The sequence below is a fragment of the Lissotriton vulgaris genome, chromosome 8 (genome assembly GCF_964263255.1).
Source record: "Lissotriton vulgaris chromosome 8, aLisVul1.2, whole genome shotgun sequence".
In the NCBI taxonomy this organism is placed as follows: domain Eukaryota; kingdom Metazoa; phylum Chordata; class Amphibia; order Caudata; family Salamandridae; genus Lissotriton; species Lissotriton vulgaris.
Genome location: NC_141696.1, coordinates 1,384,895,814 through 1,384,915,691, shown reverse-complemented (window position 1 = coordinate 1,384,915,691; position 19,878 = coordinate 1,384,895,814). Strand labels below are relative to the sequence as shown.

The 19,878-nt window shown below is 46.3% G+C and overlaps 1 protein-coding gene across 1 annotated transcript in view; it reads right to left on the bottom strand.

Annotated features, from left to right (window-relative positions):
• Positions 1-595: 595 nt before the first annotated feature.
• LOC147698789 (carbonyl reductase [NADPH] 1-like) overlaps positions 596-19,878 on the bottom strand; it is a 90,794-nt gene continuing 71,511 nt past the window's right edge. Inside the window, exons 3-4 of the mRNA XM_086935384.1 lie at positions 3,067-3,174; positions 596-1,318 (exon numbers count right to left, since the gene is read on the bottom strand). Coding sequence (XP_086791510.1) covers positions 882-1,318; positions 3,067-3,174 — 545 coding nt within the window. The 3' untranslated portion in view covers positions 596-881. The remainder of the gene's footprint in view (positions 1,319-3,066; positions 3,175-19,878) is intronic.

Sequence of the window (19,878 nt, the reverse complement as noted above, 5' to 3'; positions counted from 1 at the left end):
TGTAAAAGACCATTTTCCTAGCCTCTCTATTCTTGTTTTTGTCCACTCAGGAGCAATTTGTTTTCACGGTGCTCTGATTGGTTGAGTTGTTTTCTTCCACTGCTGATGACAGGGAACTTTCTTTCCTTTTGCATGTTTCTGTATCATTTCAATGTTAGCACTTGATGGGGGTGTATAGCATTTCTCTTTTTCCCTGCCTGTGTCTGCATATCAGTGCTCCACCCACTCCTACCTCTTTCCTGTGTATGTGTGTGGCCTCCCATTTGCTTTTTTCTGTCCCTCACCCTTCCTCCTAATAGAGTTCACATCTCACCAGTCAGCAGCTTATCTCTATTTACAGCCAAGGCCTATTTTTTGCCAGTGCTTCTTAACATACCTATGAAATATTTTACATGGTGACTTAAACTCCACTTTCATCAGACAAGCCATGAAGTCTGCTTCATGAATAATGCTGGGCCTAGCTCATTTAAACGTACAATAGATAAAAATGGTTCACTGCATATAAATTCAAGAATTTTTTTTTAAAAAGAACAAAAGTATACACCCTACACTGAACATGAGTTCAATAGCATATCAACAGTCTTGTCAGGCAATGGTAATTAACAAGATATGCCCAAAAATAATTTATTGAAAATATTTTTATATAAAATTGGAACCCTCTATTTTCATCAGTGCAACATGACATTTACAATTGTAGATCTCATGCATTTAAATGTACTTGTAAAGCATGCGGTAACACTGCATTCAACTTAGAGAAATTACATTAACATTGACAGCAGTAATGGTAGTTTTTAAATGAAGGAATGAGATTTGGAGAAGAAGTACAAATAAGGATTCTCCTTTCTACTTCACTTCACCTTTTCAAAATGCAACATTGTTTTCTACCACTTCACCACATTTTCTTTACAAACAAATTGACCATGGGGTCCCTCTGCATCACAGGGTAAGAGTGCTAAATAAACAGGTGTTTCTGCTCCCTGGTCGGGAGAAGATAGGGCCCTGTTGCCGCCCATGTCTGTCCTGATCCATCCAGGACAGCAGGTGTTTAGAAGTATTCCATCAGCCCTCCTTTCTTCATTCAACTTCTTGGCTTGAATCATTGACAGGACGGTGACTCCAATTTTGGAAACTCCATACGCTGAGTCAGGCCAGCCCTCCTGGCTGTGAATTCCTTTCTTGGTATCTTCAACAAACTTTTCCATGAGTGTTACCAGCTCGTCTTCTGTGATTGTGTCACTGCGGAACATCTTTTGGAGATCTTTGCTGCAAGAGGCCAAAGCGTGTTGACTAAGAATGCTGGACACATTCACAACCCTCCCTGTGTGAAGAAAGAAACTCTTACGTAAATTTTAGAAAATCCATTAACAAAAAAAAATTGAATACCAAAATCTGAAATATTCAAATTCATTTATTTCCAAAATAGTCATCGCATGCCAGGGATAAAGGATTGAAGACCTTTGAAAGAGGATTTCAGTTGTAGTAAAAAAAAGATTCAATTCTGAAGTGTATACCATTTTTTTCAGAACTGGAAATTGAGTCTTTCTTCATGACCAATCTGTATTCCACAGAGTGCCCACTCCCGACCTCCCTGCTCACCTGCTCAGTGATACCAGAGCTCCCTCTGCCTCCTCACTCTGTCCTCACTAGAATATGCACCCTCTCCGCTGAACCACGACGACTCCCTAACACGCTCTCTACCATGAGCGTTCCTTGTTCAGCTTGCAATGAATGCCCCTCATTTATTACACACTTGCTGTTCATTCTGTGCCTCTTCTCCTCACTGTGGTCTCTCTTATGTGTTTCACAGGTCTCACCTACATCCCCCAAGCCAAACTTTCTGTTCAGGTTCCTCTATGAGCTCTTCCTCAGCTCTGCCAATGTCTGCACATGCAAATACACCCCATGGACCGTAGAGCTCATGGGAGTCTCCCAAATGGAAGTTTGGAGGGAAGACCCTCAAGGTTGTATGAAGTACAGCAGTAGATAAGTCTTGAGTAATGGGTGGACGTAGACATTGAGTTCTGGCACAGCTCAGCCTTATTATTAAACCAAAGTTGTACTTAGACCCTCAATATGAGTGTCATATTGGGGGATGAGTTATATATTCCACTATAAAAAATAATGTCATAGGGCTCAGTATTCATCGGGCCGATAACTGCAAACACTAGTTTTTCCCTTCCAAATTAGTAATTGCAAGTGGGTGTTGGTGCTTTACTCACCACAATCTGCTTGTAGAGTTACTTGCCAAATATTTTCTCTCTGTAATTGTCAACAGGTTTGATCTGCTGAAATTCACCTTGGGAAATTGTAGGGATGCAGTAATTACTGCTGAACCCGTGATTTCAATCGTGATCGGAAAAAACAGGCTACTCCAAATCAGAGCCATAGAGTTAGCATAGCATCTTTTGTTATATTCACTGTGCTGATCCTGCAGTTTCTTCAGTGGTTGACCACTTGTCTTGTGACATTTACCACACTGAGTTCATCATGCAAGGAGCTCACAGCCACCCACACCACCAACTACTGAATGGTCAACAATGGCTGGATATTAGTACTGTGTCATGTTGAGGACCTTGTGTTGTTTTGCATCGCTGCAGAACAGTTGGAAACAACAAACTAACAGATAGAATGTTCCCTCTGATTAGATTCCCGGAAACCTTTTCAGCTTCTTATAAATTCCATTAATGTTTTCCCACTTGGGCAAGGAAGCCTAAGAACAGTCACTGTTCATTCATGAGAAGCCTACAAGTCTCTAGCTACGTTTATGGGAGCACAGCAGAGAGAGGGTGGATTAGCTGATAGATGAAACATGCCAACAAGCAATCCAATGCCATCTAGTATGTTTACACTTGTGGAGTGCTTGAACAGCCAATATCAATCTCTCACTGTTACATCTAGTTGAGTGCATGTCCTACAGCACGTCCGCAGTCACTCAAAATCCTACAGCTTGCACAAAGCTGACTGGGGGGGGGGGGGGGGGTTTCACATGTCTGTTCAAGACATCAGCACATGGAATAGGAAACAGTCGTCCATATAGATGTACAATATTAAAAGCTTAGCGCTTACCATGTGGCTTAATGATTGGTAACATCTCTGTGCAGACATTCCTGGTAGCAAAAAAGTTGGTTTTCAATGTCACTTCTGCTTGAGTGTGAAGTGGAGTCTGATCAGCACCTTTTTGATTAGTCATGATAAGGAAAACAAGAAAAAAATAGTTTAAGTTCTTACAGGGGGCTGCTTTACACCGTTAATAATTTACTGTATTTTCTATGGTGCACAGACCACAGATCATGGAGCCATCCATTGATTATATTGGTTCTGGAAACCAATTTAACCAAAAGTAAATAGTTGCTGTAAACTTGAGGTACATAAAAAATACTAAGTACTCTAATTCATGATCACTAATTCTTCCACAAAATGTTTCCTTTACTTACAGTCAGTCTGTCTAATTCCTCGTCAATCTACGTAGAATTGTATCAACTTCTGCTTCATCTCAGTACCCAAAATACCTTTCACAAAACATGGACCATGAGTGGCTCATGCAGGGCGTTGGCATGAGTGGACATTCCACAAAATGCTAGCACTCTGGATCGCACTGTTCCTCGAATCTATTATGGACACCTACTTCATGCAGTGCGTGACAGGGCTGTTAACGTGCACATACATGTAAGCCAGGTCTGATATATATATATGAGAGAGAGTGTGAGAGTGTGAGAGAGTGAGAGTGAGAGAGAGAGAGAACTCTGATTCTGTGTGGCCGCGCTATTGAGACCTCCCACCTCTTCATCGTCGTCAACGCCGTCATTGCCTCCGGCCTTCAGGCTTCCGGTTCCGGCCCCCGGCTTTTGGCTTCCGGGTCAGGTTTGACAGCGCGGCGGCGTGGCGTGGGCACTGCGGGAGCGGCAGTAGTGTACCCGCGTTCACCCGCTTGTGCATCCAGCGTCCGGTATTGAGAATCCCGCGATTGTGACCAAAGGAGATGCCGTGTTCATTTAATCACCGTTTGGCATGTGTGCGGTATTGGGAGCCTCGTGATTGTGACGAAGAACTCGAGGAGATGCCACGGTGAGGGCTGCAGTGGACCATAAGCTCGGGTCGGGTGGATCCCAACCAGTGGGAAGCTCCGTAGTGGTGATAGGGTGGGGTTAGTGACCCCGGAGCCCAAAATCGCCCAAAGCTGCGAGATAAACCCATAAATACACAAGAGGAGGCTGCCAAGTCTGGAAGTAACTGAGGAAAAAGGGGGTGGAGGTAGTGGGCCCACTGATCAGAGGTAAGTGATAAAGACAGTTTATTCCCTATAAAAACTATAATTAGGGGAGCACACTTAAGGGCCTTATGATACAGGGGCGGCAGTGTACCTAGATATTGTGGTAACTTGTCAAAAGTGAAGAAGAAAACCACACTGAAAATTCCTGCAACCTTGGAAGCAAGCAGTTAAGGAGAACATAAAGCTATGGCACTAGGGAAGAGTAAACCACGGAAAGCCCCGAAAAACTCTAAAAAAGTAGGAAATAGAAGCCCCGGGGTAGAGGACCTAACAGAACAACCTAAAGACTTGGAAAGTGCAATGGCAACACCTACCAGGAATAAAACATCTGTGAGGGGGTCTACCCCATCCTCAAGTATAAGCAAACAGAAGGGGCCGTCGACCGCCAAGGCAGCAGGCGCAAAAGGCGGATCTGCAGTTTCAAAATCCATTAAAGACTTTTTGGGTAAACATTTTAAAGTGAAGGAGACATCAAAAAGGGAGCAGAATGTGGTGGAACCCCCAAAAAGCATAGAGAACCTGGTATCAGACGCTGACTCCCTGAAGCAGACAAACTTTGACATTGCTAAGATCCCGATGGAACGTCGGCTGTTTCAGTCATTAATTATTCAAGATTTAGATGTAGAGGGGGAGGAAGGAAATGATATCCAGAGTGATTCACAGCCGGAGGAAGATGTTGTCCAAGGGGAAGATGTTGTCCAAGAGGAATTTAGTTTTAATGTGAAAGAAAGGTCGGAAAATGTCAATAGCGTCCACATAGAGTTATCAGGTCTACCTGTGAATAGTCTGGAGGCGACGGGTGCCTCGAGCTTATCAATGCTCGAGGTTATGTTGATACTCCAGAAAACTCTGCAAGGTATTTTGGAGATCTCAGTTCTACATAATCAAATCCTAAAAACTCAATGTAACCAGTTTAAGAACATAATTGGGGAGCTGACGCAGATTAAAAGCCAAATGCCATCCCTTGTAAGAGTGGTAGAGAATAAAGTAGATAAGGTGGGAGAAACAACAAGGGGAAATAGACCCAAAGAGGAGGAGCCAACCGTATATATTTCCCGTTGCCCCTTGATTATAAAGAGATATGGTGAAAGGAGGCGTTGTCTGATGAGGAGGAATAAGTGGGCAAACTATTTGGAGGAAATTTATGGTAAATGGCCAAGGGGGGGAATATTACCATCTAGCTGGCCAGGAGTTAGGGAAGAAGTAATGGGGCAGTTCTCCCAAAGCCATATTAAAACCATAATAGCTAACCTAATTCTGACACGTGCCGCTGGCCCTGACAATCTACCCGCCGTTATAATAAAAACTAATATAGATTGGTGGGCGGACCTGTTCTCAAAGATGTTTTTGAGAATACTAAACACTGGAATCTTACCAGACAGCTGGAAAGGGGCTATCATTAGACCGATTCATAAAAAAGGCGATGTAAATTCCCCTAAAAATTATCGCCTAATAAACCTCTTGGACATTGGGGAAAAAGTATTCTCTAAAATAATTCTAGGTCTCCTAAAAGATTGGGCCGAAGATAACTGTATAGCACCCCCAGAAAAGGAGGGTTTTAAAGAAGGGCATTCAACGGTTGACCATTGTTTTGCCCTCTGGGCGATAGCGTGGAAGTCGATACAGCAGAGGGGTAACCTATTCTGCTGCTTTGTAGACTTCCGCGCGGCATTTGACCTTGTAGGCAGGGAGCAGCTGTGGTCAACCTTGATATGCTATAAAATACACGATGACCTGTTAGTCCTTATACAGGCCTTGCATACAAATAACTGGTCCCAGGTAATCCTGGATGAGGAGGGTGGATTGTCTGGGAGGATCCAGATTGGTAATGGCCTGAGACAGGGGTGCGTACTAGCCCCGTTGCTTTTTTCCTTGTTCATAGCGGACCTACCCCGGTATTTAAGAGAGGTGCGAGGGGCTAGCTGAAAAGATAGGAGGTAACCAAATATCTTGTCTGCTATATGCAAATCAGACGATTTGGTGATTATGGACCAGACAGAGATAGGTCTACAGAGGAAATTAAACATGTTCTATAAATACTGCTTAAATAAAAAATTAGTAGTGAACATGGAGAAGACCAAAATATTATGCTTCGGTAGAAGTAAGACCCGGTTTTCTTGGTGTCTAGGTACGGAATTACTTGAGAAGGTAAGAGAATACAGATACCTGGGAATATGGTTCACGAGTAATCTGAATTGGACCACCCACTTGGAAGCACTAAAAATGAGGGCAACGGCTTCCACGAAGGGCTTAAAAAGATTTAATAGTTTTTATGGAGAAATGTCAGACGGGCCGGTTATAAAGGCCTATCTAGCTATGGTCCCCACGCAATTTCTATACGGGGCAGAGGTTCTCTTTTTAAGCGGGAAAAAATGTTGGGATAAAGAGAAGGGTTTGATCCTGAAAAGTTTGTTCTCACTGCCAAAATCTTCAATGGTACAAGCACTAAGATTAGAGTTGGGAGTTACCTCATGGGCAATAACTACAAGGATGGCCCTAATACGATTTTGGCAGCATCTAGGGACTGGGGAGACACCCAAAAAAATCTCACAGTGGTGTAGAGAAGAAATTGCCTCTAGTGAGTTATCTTGAGTCAAAGAAACAAGGGCAGTATCAAGAGAAGCATATGGAGTGCTGGGATTAGAATTATGTACGCAGCTAGGACACACCATAATAGGCAAAAAAGAACTACGGTCTTTAGGATCCGACGTGTCCCGTGCAAGCGATCGAGAACACCTCCTCCAGAAAGTTTTGGTGTCCCATATGACCCAAATATGGGCTTCAGAAGATCAGCTGTATCCCTATTTAGATAAGTTGCCGAATCACCGTCTCAGGCGAGAGGTACTAAAAGTGAGAATGGGAATAAACCCATGTTACGTAAACAATAGTATTAAAAACCTCATGATAAATAAGGATGGTAACTGCACTTGTATATTAGGTACCCCCTGTGATATTATACACATTTATTAGACTGTATGATGGTTCTTGATATACGTACGGAGATTTTATGCCCGATATTTAAAAAATACAGGATTATGAATAGGAAGCAAGCAGCCACCCTTTTAGTGGAAATAACAAATTTGGATATAGCCTGTGCCTTGGGGAAATACATGTATAGAGTGAGGGCGTTTCTCCAGTGTACAGAGTTATAGGTGCAAGTAATCTCCTGAATATAAAATGTGATTGTATTTTAATAGTAATGTACATATTGTGTTTGGAAGGTCTTGGGTATATATGTTTAATGCATTTTGATTTTAATAATTCAGGAGGATATTGATTTTTAACAAAAGGAGCTGTGTCATCCTCCAGGAAATGATCACATGTTGCATTTTTATAACTGTAATATTATGTGTTTTTATAAAGTTTTATAAAATGTAAAGTACACACTTTTATGGTTGTACCAAACCAAATAAAGTTTTTTATGACTGACTGAGAGAGACAGAGAGACAGAGAGACAGAGAGACAGAGAGAGAGACGGAGACGGAGAGAGAGAGACGGAGACGGAGAGAGACGGAGAGAGAGAGAGAGAGAGAGAGACGGAGACGGAGAGAGAGAGACGGAGAGACGGAGAGAGAGAGAGAGAGAGAGAGACGGGGAGAGAGAGAGAGACGGAGAGAGAGAGAGAGAGACGGGGCGAGAGAGAGAGAGAGACGGAGAGAGAGAGCGAGAGAGAGAGAGACGGAGAGAGAGAGAGAGAGACGGGGAGAGAGAGAGAGAGAGAGAGAGAGAGAGAGAGAGAGAGAGAGAGAGAGAGAGAGAGAGAGAGAGAGAGAGAGAGAGAGAGACGGAGAGAGAGAGAGAGAGAGACGGAGAGAGAGAGAGACGGAGAGAGAGAGAGAGAGAGAGAGAGACGGAGAGAGAGAGAGAGAGAGACGGGGAGAGAGAGAGAGAGAGAGACGGGGAGAGGGAGGGAGAGAGACGGAGAGAGAGAGACGGAGAGAGAGAGACGGAGAGAGACGGACGGACGGACACGCTTACCATGTTGTTTTTTTACTTTATTTTAAAATTTGCCCAGTTATCAGCGATACAGAATTGTTAGATCACGGTCAGTCATAATAACCAAATGTTTAAAGCACAAATGCATACACGCAAAATAGATCTATTACTTCCAAAATGTCTGAATCTTTACATTATTCAAATCTTAGTCCCCGCTGTCCCCACCGCCCCTTAGTCCACCTACAGTTAATACTTTTTAGGTTTCGCCTGGCGTCCACTGCGCAGCAGTGTTCGCGCAGGCGAAATCCTATGTTTTGCAGTACGGGGCTTTGTCCCGCCTCTCTCTTCCATTGGCTAGCTCCATAAATGGAGGCTAGCCATTGGAAGAGAGATCTGTCCGTAATTGTCGGAGCAGATAAGTGGGCGTTGCGGCAATTTTTTCGCTCTCCGCTCCTTTGTGAACGTCATTGCGGCGGTGGGCGGATGTTTTTTTTTTTAAAGGTTTGTTTTGGTCATTTCTTTGAAGATGGCGCCCGAGCAGTAGCTTACTTGAGAAGCTCCGCCGTGCCATCTTGTTTAAGTTTTTGTTGAAATTCACTGAGCTTGTTTTGTTTGTTTTCGGGAAGCTCTTGTTTTCTGTCCCAACCCACCCTGGTGACACTAGGAATCTGTGTGCAGTGGGCTATCACTATCCCCGGCAGAGCTTGCACTGCTGTGTGTAGTAGGTGTCACTCAAGGGCAGCGGCAGGAGGAAGCACAGACAGACATCCACATTCATCGCCTGCTCGGGAGTTTAGCTGTGCAAGGATGGGCCCGCCTGCCTGATTAACCGTGCGCTGATGGAAGGCATGCCTGCTCCCTGCCCCCCCGCCCCTCCCCCTCCCGCACAGCTCGAGACTTACAAGACAGCAGAGTCCAGAGCCGCTAGAAGCGGATCTGACGGGAAGGGCTGGCCTGGGAAGGGCCCAGCAGCTCGGGAGCCTCGTCCAGGACTGGGAGACGGCGAGAGCCGTCCCGGGAGAGCTTAGCCGGCTCCGGGCAGGGATGAAGAGATAACTGCACCCAACAACGAGCTCACTGAAGTACAGACTCGGGGAGCTGTGCTGAGCGTAGACTGACTGCGACACCGGGGCTGGAGGAATGCCTGACGCTGGCCGCTAGGCTCCAGGGCCCGAGAAATGACTGGACTCTTCCCCGGGAGTCTCTTCCGCTGGGGACTGCGGACCGGACTCCTCCATCTGTCCTGACCGGGGAGGGTGGAAGTGATGCCCGGGCTCTGGGCTGGCACAGCCTGGGGCCCCCTGGCTCGCCGGCCCAGCTCACAAGTGGGTATTGAGGGTGCAGAGAGAGGCTTCGACCCCCCAGCAGGGGTCCTTGCTGACGCTCGTGCCGGCTGCCCCCCTCCAAGGAGAAACCATCAGGTGACACCGGGGATTACCTGGTGGTAGAGGAGAACAGTCTGATCCATGTGCGGCATGCCCCCTCGCCCTGCACCACGTCATTCTCCGACCCCCCTTACTTAATCCTTGTCCGCCTCTCTTTGCTCAGCTGTACTTCCTCCTCCTTCCTTTACCCCTCCTGCTGCACCCTGCCTCCTCCTCCTCCTCTGAACTCTGCATTCCTTATCTCGTGTTTGGAAAATGACTAAAGAGGGGGGCGCGGGGTGGAGGCTGCTATGATGTCTGCTTTGCTTAGAGTTCAGTAGGGAACACGCGTGGCTGCTGGGGTCCAGATGCGAGTGTGTGACTTGTGACGGTGAGTGACCGTGGCCTGTGTCTGCCACGCTCCAGCAGTGAGTGTAGTGCTCACCCCTGTGTGTGTGATGAGTAGTCCCAGTCTGCTCAGTACTCAAGCACAGAGCTGGCACGTGCAACCAGCAGTAAAGGGCTGAACGGGTCCCTCAGGGTTAAACCAGAGAAGATCACAAATGGTTAACCCCTTAGTTGCTGGGTTCTGGGGCAGAGTTATCAATTCCATCAAGATATACCAGGGGGCGGGGCCTGCTCCGAGCCAAGGTGACTTCCTGGGGGTGTTATGATCATGATGCTTTACACAGTGGAACCTATAGTGGAACATAATGCGTATTGAACAAATATCCCGTAGAGTTTGACGGTCTGCGAGTAATGGGAGCTTGCACTGGTTGGTGCCCCGTACACAGTAGGGTGCTTGTGCAGTGTGTATTTGCGCGTGGCATTGGGTGCACTTCTGTGCTTATGAGAAGTGAAGTTGGCTTTGGGTGGTACCTGTGCACGGCGGATGCTTACATCATTGCAGCCTTTGCCCAGCCGGTCCTGGGTTGAATGGACGTGTCTATTCTACCTGCATTGCCGGTGCCCGTTGAGTGTGTGTGTGGGAGTGAAAGAAAGAAGCTTGCACTGCTGTTCTTCTGCGTTGTACCTGTGACCTCTTGCCTGGCATTTTGTGCACTTTCCATCATCTGCGATGTGCGGAAGCTTGCAATAGGTGTCTCCGCTGTGTAATAGAAGCTCGCACTGTTGCACAGTGCGCATTGATTGCATGTCGCACGCCCGCTGGAGTCCGCACAGGCGCCGCGATGATGTACATGTGTGCGAGGCTTGCGCTGCCTCCGACTGCCTATGCTGATGCTGAACTTCTTTTTGCGCACAGGAAGCGGCCTCCTCTGCTGTCAGTGCCCTGTGGGTATTTTTGGAGCGAGACAAAGAGGGCGCAGCAGCAGGTGCTGTCTGCAGATTCGGTGTGGTTGGTGAGGGGTGGCGTGGGGGAGGGGGTTGTCAGTGCATCGCCGCTCCCCATCCATATGCTGCATTGGCTGTCTCCCCACCAAGCTCCATTGTAAGTGTTCATTTTGTTGCACCTCTTAGGATCGCCTTCGGCTATGTAAGTATGTGGCAAATAACATCGACTCTTCCTGCAACAAAATCTCTCTCTCTCACGCATGCACTCTCTTCTCTCTCTCACGCACTCACTACTTTCTCTCTCACGCACTCTCTCCTCTCTCTCTCTCTCTGGTGTTTTCAGATGTTGTCAACCTGCATGTGTCTTTCACAATGCTCTGATGTCCCTCGCCGTTAGTCACAGCCTGAGCCACCCCCATCATTTCTTTGACATCTTTTGTATCCAGGTTTGTCTACTGACAGCAGTACTTGTGGTTTGTCATGACAAGCAGCCCAGCTAGCATCATCTGTTTGTGTTGGAAGCTTGCCCTGCCTGACCTTTGCTCCGCCTGTTGGCCTAAATCGCACACATTTCCTTGAGCTGTATCTGCATGATGCTAAACCATACCTTTTCTGTGCTGCAGATGTTAGGAAACGTATGACATGCTATTTTCTTGTGCGAATTTTGCGTTTCCACTTGCTTGCAAGAGAACTGCAGGTTAGCAGCACAAGGTATTCATACAGTTTCTCAATTCACGCGATACCACAGAGCATGCCGCCGATTAATTTATCTAATTTCACAGTTAACAGAGATTAGCTGACATACAGGTAACTCAGTATTTGGGGTTTACACAAGATACTCACTCATGTAAAAAGAACGTTGCACACGCCTGATTTTTTGTGGAGAGATGTTGGAATTCTTTCTTTTTAAACTTACAAAGGTTATCAACATTTTAGTGTGGAGAACTTTTTGCGTTCATCACTTCAGAAGAATGTCCTGCTTTTCAGGCCCATATTAATATCCTTATGATGCTGGAAGCCTCCTCTGTCTGCGTCCAATCAAAAGATAGCTCAGCGGGTTAATCTGCCTGCTGCCAAGAATTATGTGCAATCTGCATATCAAGAGTTTTGCTGATCCATCCGGGCGGATTGAATACTTTTCATTCAGAGGTCGGTGACTCTAGAACCACTTTTGACCCCTGATCACAACTAGGGCTAATTCTGTTTCCGATGAAAACCCCTGTTGTGGCCTGTTGCGCATGACAACTTCTCCACGAATTGTTCTGTGGAAGAGACACAAGGGGGCACTGTGCTTGCTTCCCTGCCCCATGGCTGTGCTTGCTCCCTGCCCCCTGGCTGTGTTTGCTTCCCTGCCCCCTGGCTGTGCTTGCTTCCCTGCCCCCTGGCTGTGCTTGCTTCCCTGCCCCCTGGCTGTGCTTGCTTCCCTGGCTGTGCTTGCTTCCCTGCCCCCTGGCTGTGCTTGCTTCCCTGCCCCCTGGCTGTGCTTGCTTCCCTGCCCCTGGCTGTGCTTGCTTCCCTGCCCCTTTGCTGTGCTTGCTTGCTTGCTTCCCTGCCCCCTCGCTGTGCGGGCTTGCTTCCTTCCCCCTTCGCTGTGCGTGCTTGCTTCCCTGCCCCCTCGCTGTGCTTGCTCTCCTAGGTGTGTGGGTGTGGCTCTCCTAGGTGTTTGGGTGTGTGTGGCTCTCCTAAGTGTGTGGGTGTGTGTGGTTCTGGGTGTGTGGGTGTGTGTGGCTCTGGGTGTGTGGGTGTGTGTGGCTCTGGGTGTGTGTGGCTCTGGGTGTGTGTGGCTCTGGGTGTATGTGGCTCTGGGTGTGTGTGGCTCTGGGTGTGTGGGTGTGTGTGGCTCTGGGTGTGGGTGTGTGTGGCTCTGGGTGTGTGTGTGTGGCTCTGGGTGTGTGTGGCGCTGGGTGTGTGGGTGTGTGTGGCGCTGGGTGTGTGTGTGTGTGTGGCTCTGGGTGTGTGTGTGTGGCTCGGGGTGTGTGTGTGTGTGTGGCTCTGGGTGTGGGTGTGTGTGACTCTGGGTGTGGGTGGCTCTGGGTGTGTGGGTGTGTGTGGCTCTGGGTGTGTGGGTGTGTGTGGCTCTGGGTGTGTGTGGCTATGGGTGTGCGTGGCTATGGGTGTGCGTGTGTGGCTCTGGGTGTGGGGGTGTGTGGCTCTGGGTGTGTGGGTGTGTGTGGCTCTGGGTGTGTGTGTGGCTCTGAGTGTGTGTGTGTGGCTCTGGGTGTGTGGGTGTGGGTGGCTCTGGGTGTGTGTGGCTCTGGGTGTGTGGGTGTGTGTGGCTCTGGGTGTGTGTGTGTGTGGCTTTGGGTGTGGGTGTGTGTGTGTGGCTCTGGGTGTGGGTGGGTGTGTGTGGCTCTGGGTGTGTGTGGCTCTGGGTGTGTGGGTGTGTGTGGCTCTGGGTGTGTGTGTGGCTCTGTGTGTGTGTGGCTCTGGGTGTGTGGGTGTGTGTGGCTCTGGGTGTGTGGGTGTGTGTGGCTCTGGGTGTGTGTGTGCGTGTGGCTCTGGGTGTGTGTGGCTCTGGGTGTATGGGTGTGTGTGGCTCTGGGTGTGTGGGTGTGTGTGGCTCTGGGTGTGTGTGGCTATGGGTGTGTGTGGCAATGGGTGTGTGGGTGTGTGTGGCTCTGGGTGTGGGTGTGTGTGGCTCTGGGTGTGGGGGTGTGGGTGTGGCTCTGGCTGTGTGTGTGGCTCTGGGTGTGTGTGTGTGGCTCTGGGTGTGTGGGTGTGTGTGGCTCTGGGTGTGTGGGTGTGTGTGGCTCTGGGTGTGTGGGTGTGTGTGGCTCTGGGTGTGTGTGGCTCTGGGTGTGTGTGGCTCTGGGTGGGTGTGTGGCTCTGGGTGCCTGTGTGTGTGGCTCTGGGTGTGGGTGTGTGGCTCTGGGTGTGGGTGTGTGTGGCTCTGGGTGTGGGTGTGTGTGGCTCTGGGTGTGGGTGTGTGTGGCTCTGGGTGTGGGTGTGTGTGGCTCTGGGTGTGGGTGTGTGTGGCTCTGGGTGTGGGTGTGTGTGGCTCTGGGTGTGTGGCTCTGGGTGTGAGTGTGTGGCTGGCTCTGGGTGTGTGTGTGTGGTAGTAATTGCTGTCTGCTGAGCTCGTCCAGTAGGGTACAATATGCCTTGCATTTGCGAGGGATTAAGCTATTGGCAATGTAAATGACAATACCATTTATTTATCGGTTTTCAAAACCAACACATAAATAAAAATGTTGTCATATACAATGCCAACAGCTCTAACTTTTGCAAAGGCGAAACCGTTGCATTGTAAATGCTTGTTCCCATTGTATTCTTGGCTATTACAGAAACACAAATCCCAGCCATTGGAAAAGGCATTACTTCAATATGGGGCTCTAGAAGTATGCAACAATGTGTTTGATAAGCATGTGCAATTACCCTACTCACGCAGGGACTAGCCCCTGCTCCAGTTGTGAATTAGAGTTCTGACGCATTGTTTTCACGTCTGCGTCTGCAGCCCTGAATTCACTTCACTGGATGCCACTGCATAAAAGAATTCTTTTCAAACTGCTTCTCACAGTTCATAAAACCATGCAAAACACAGGACCCCGTTACTTTGTAAACCGTTTTAAGCGCTATAACCCTTCGCGTTGCTTGAGATCCTCTGGGACTAACCTGGTTCAAATTCCCAGATTTAAATATAAGACCAGAGGCGGAAAATCCTTCAATGTTCTGGCAGCTAAAGCCTGGAACACCCTACCCGCCTACCTTAGAGCCATAGACAATGAGAACAATTTCAGAAAACTCCTCAAGACATGGGTCTACAAATTACCAGACTCCTCTGTCTTGGCAGCCATTTAGTTCTCTCTTCCATTCATTTCACTTTTTCAGCTATTCCTCTGCAGCTCGCCCAGCGCCATGATGCTCCCTTGGGAGCGAACGCTTGCGCTTTACAAATGCTCATAAATATCAAATATCAAATATCAAATATGTCTGATAAGGGCCCCATATGTCCTTAGGGCGTGACAAACTAGGCATCACACTTGCATATATCTCACTATTTACGTTGCAATATGCCAGGCTGCGTAGCCAGCCCTTCAGGTCAGGCATGGCTCTATGGCCCCAGTTTAGAGCTACTTCTCTCTTCACCAACAGCAGACCCAGGGACGCAAATCTTCTGACCTTTTAAGGGAAATTAACAGTGTATCCTAGCAATGCTACTTCGGAGAGAGGGTAGAAGGGTCAGATTAGTCATGCTTCCTAGCGCGCTGTGGACTTGTTCCCCATAGTTCTACAGCATAGGACAGGTCCATGTTAGATGTGCTAAGTCTGCGTGCGGGGCGTTGCATTTCTGACAATTGTGTGGTATAGAAGGATCTAATTTGTGTGCTTGGGCAGGAGTAAAGTAAGTGCGGCGAAGGAATTTAAAGTGGGAAGTCTATGTCTGCTATTAAGAGAAACTTCCTTTGTGTCCTCACAGCACCTCTTCCACTGATCTTCAGTGATGGTGCGACCTAAATCGTTTTCCCATGCAGCACGTATCTTATCATCAGTCACCGACCTCATGTCGGCAGTTGCTTTGTAAAGTCTGGGTATAAGAGATATATATATATATTTCTCAAATTCCTGACCGCCAGATACGTGATGGGCAAAGACCAGGTGCAGACCTCGTTCAAACTCCTCCAAATCACGGACCTCCAACCAAATTCAAGGTGCAAGCAGTGTGGTAAATGTATTTAAAAATAAAGAAACAATTGTCCTTCCATGACGCGTTTTGCTCCACGAAGGAGCTTGGTCACATATATATTATTTATAAAATATACCTACTTATAAGGGCTTTCAGCCATGCCTCTCCATCCATTAGTGTGTTGCTGTGTCATTGACATTTTACTTCCAGCTGCTTCTTCCACCTGCAGTTGCTTTCAGGGTCAGCGCAATTTAGTCATTAGTTGATTTCATTGTGATTGATGGCATTCTGCCCTTTCATGAGGAGCACAACACACACAATCGAGTTTCCTTCAGTCAGGTATTATAAAATGCTTAAAAATGTTTCCCAATTTTATTTTTTTTGGTTATTGTTGCCGAAGGTCTGATGCTCCCAAAACAATATTATATTTTTGAAAAAATGGCAAAACAAACAAGCATTGACAAAGCCAAAAGACTGGCAGCAAATGTCAGATCGATTCCTTTTGACGATACTTGACTTATCTTTTAAACTCCATTTTGATCGTGTTCACAAGTAGCAACAAATGCGCTGAGTTTGGGTTCCCCTCTCTTTCCCATATGGAATCTATGGCATAATGACCATACAGAAAGGTAGGAGTTGGGCACCTTGAGCAGATGCTGAGGAGGACATGCTGGAAGATCTTTTTCTGACTGAACTCCCAGCAGCACAGAAAAGTATGCAGGAAAACTAACATACTATAAATTAGTGATGGCAATGTAACCAGGGAATTATATGGCTGAGAACACTTCCAAATAATAGATAGAGATGTTATACAAATAACAGAACGGACGTGAGATGAAACATGTTGAGGGCTTTCCTTGGGATGGCTCTGGCATTAGTAATGACTGCTGAGATTTTTATAATACGCACAATAATTGGGAGCTCTCTAACGGAATCTGAGATATTTACTCTTTCACTTAGTGTTTCTTTGGTAATTGTTCGAATAATTCTCTTGTAGCAGTCAGAGGTCCAGCAAATCCACTGTCTTCTTTAGTGGGGAGAGTGTGAGCCTGATCTTTCAACAGGCTGGGTTGGAGATGTTGATTTGTCTGCTTTTCAGACAGTAGTTCTGGATTTTGCACAGCTTTTATTATTCATTCTCTTCCACTAGCAGTACCACTGGTTTTCGCAATTTCAGACTCCACCCCCACTTTCATCGTTCCAGCTTCCTGAGTCAAATAATGGACCTTTTTTACTTTGTTCAGCCTTAACTTTCCCTTGCTCTTTCACTCTCTCTTGCTCGCTCTTGTTTACTGCTCGCTCTTGTTTATTTTCACCACTTTTCTAGTTGCTCTTTCCTCCCCCCTCCATTTCTTATCTTTTCTTCATTATCTTTTGCTCTTTCTGCCAATTATTCAGACTGCTCTTATTTCCCCTCCTCCAGTCATTTGTAAGTCCTTTTAGTTTTTCTGTTCAGAGCTCCAAATGTCATATACAACTGCAGTGATGAACAAATTACTTAACTGTAATCTTCACAAGCCTGAGTCATAGTCCTCCTCATTCTAATCCTCACTATTTGAGCCCTTCTATCATCAATACAGGTCCATAACAATGATTAAAAAGAACTTTAAGTCCCCTTTCTATTACTACTACCTGAAAGTAGCACAAGATGGCCCCTTTCCCCATCACTTCCTGTTTGTAACAGGTATACAGACCCCACAAGGATATGCAAATGGAAGGCAGGTTCGGGGGGGGGGGGGGGGGGGGGGGCTTGAGACTTGGACTGGGACAAAAAGAACTATGATTCAGGTAAAGAATATTACCTGTCAGTAATGTCTTCATTACCTATCATCCGTCTTCCTAGCTCCAGTCCTAATCCTGTCTATTTGAGGATTTTTTCCAAGTGAAATAATGAGCACTGATTATTGTTTTATGCAAATACCGCATAAATGTATTAATAATTGCAACAATTAAATAATTGCTAGTCAAAAATCCCTGATCCTAAATTCTTCTCTAATCTGTAATGATTTACAATCCTTTGAGAGGTCGAACAGGTTGCTGCTCTACAGATTCAATCAAGAAACCTCCACCTGCCAATATGGCTTAAATTGACCTGGTAGAGAGTCCCTGGATATTCTCTGAAGGTTCAACTTTTACTGATCTACACGTCTGAATTATCACCAGTTTCACCCCCTTACAAAGCGTAGGAGTTGGAAATTTTTTACTATTTTTGGCCGAGCCAAATGAAATAAACAAAGTATTGGATTACCTAAATAACTTTGTCCGAACCAGGTAGATTAAGAGAAACCGGCTGATTTCTAGAGATGAAGCCTTAAGAAATGTGTGTCTGATTGAAATCCTGGGAGAATTATCTCCTGAGACTGGTGAGTTATTCTTTAGTACAAACATGGTGTCTGGTCTGAGAATCACCCTGTCCGGGAAAAATATAAAATAAGGATAGGATACGATCAAATAACTAACTCCCCCAGTCTTGTTGCGAGGTAATGACTATTAAGAATGCTACTTTTGAAGACAGCCAAAGGAGCATCAGTAAAACAGTTAAATCTCAGGTTGGAATAGGATTGGGAACTACTGGTATTCTAAGCTTGAAACTTTTAAGAAGATGACTGGCTAAAGGAACAATTGCTGATTAGTCTTCCAAGGGACTTCAAATGCCTTAATCACTGCCCACTGGGATGACAGTGTAGCTGTAGCCAAACCTTTCAGGAATCTGCCAGGCAAAAAATGTAGTATCCTAAAAGATTATTAATTTTTGGGATCTGAGGCCTTGTCCATACACAAAGATTGAAATGACTGCAATTCTTGCTGTATGAAGCTTGCGTCGATAGCTTCCTTGAAGCTTGGGTTTCCAGTAGCACCTATCTAAAGCAACCCAATTGCTTTACTGAATCCGTTTCAGTTCCCAAGGTGGTAAGGCTAGGTGCTGGAATGATTTGTCTAAAAGACTTGCAAACTGAAGAGTCGGGATGCGGGGGAAGATGAAATGGAGTCTCTATTTAGTACTACATTATCCTGAAGAATCATGGATTTCTCTGTCAAAAGGGGTGTACCAAAATTTCTGTCTGCCTCTGAACACTGCCTGCGTCGAACTTACCAAGGTTTTGTCCAACGGAGTCTTCTTCTCTGAACAGCCTCCCCTACAGCTATCGCAGTGCACCACAGGGAGTCGAACGATACATCTGAGTGAAACTGGGAGAGCAGTTCCATCTTAGTCACAAATGGGTTATGATCAGACCTGCTCTGTAAACAATCAAATAGTGACTGATAACCCTTTAAAAGAACTTAAGTCGCATAGGCAGCTTAGGTATTTGAATAGGCCTGCAGCAGCATAAGCTCTCTTAAGTGAGCCCTTGAATTTTCTGTCAACAATGTCAGGCAGGGTGGCATCCTCTGAGGCAAGTGAGGATGAAGAAGCCATGGAGAATATGATAGCGTTAAAGTGACGTATTAGGGGAAAGTCCTGATCAAAATTTTCAAGCAAATTCCTCTTGTTTATAAAACTTTGTTAATTAACGTTTTAATGACATCATATTGGCAAATTGTCTGACGGTTGAGTGATATATTTTGCATAAAAATCCTTCTACTTAAGCGGGGTCGCCTCAAAATCTGAGACTTCCCTTATGTGTTCCAAGATCTACAGTTGTGAACTCTGGATATATCTTCCCTTTGGAACATAGAATTTTTCATCATCAGAGTTGTCTCTCGCTCTTTTTGCTTTACCTCCTTAAGGGCAGACTTAACAGCCTGTTCAATCAAGGTTTCCACATCATTCCTGGAAAGTAATTGTATATAGAGCTTACTACCCCTGACCAGGCGTCAAAGTTCTTTTCGGCGAGTGGCACGGTACTCCGAAACCAAAAAGGATCAGTAGTGAATCAGTATAAGCAAATATGAATTATTCTGAGCGGTGGACATGTGAATCTGTTAGCTTACTTGAAAAGGATAATGGGGGGATACAAGAGGGAAGAGTCTAGAAAGTGTTTATTGGGAGATCATAGTAGTAAGAGGAGGTTTGGGATGCAGCCTCCCTCTTCCTACTCATGATATGAAGAGTCCTCCCCGAGGCAGCTCTGAACATGAGCAGGGAGCGTGCTGGGAAGCGGTGATGGAGCAAGGATTCGCACATAAAGCGACTTGCTCTCATTCATGAACCTCGTCTAATGTATAATCATATTAATCCAACTGTCCGTCTTGTATTTAGCATTTTTCCCAACACACGGTTGTCCCCAAGAGGCTTGCCTATGTGTCTTTTCATTCTCGCAAAGCTTGCACTAAAGAAATGGCTGCTTCGCTGCAATTCAGTCTGCGCATGCGTCGGTCATACCCATGTGATGTGACGCACTCGCATTCTGGAGGGAATCTGTGCTCATGCGCACTGTTGCAAACATGGC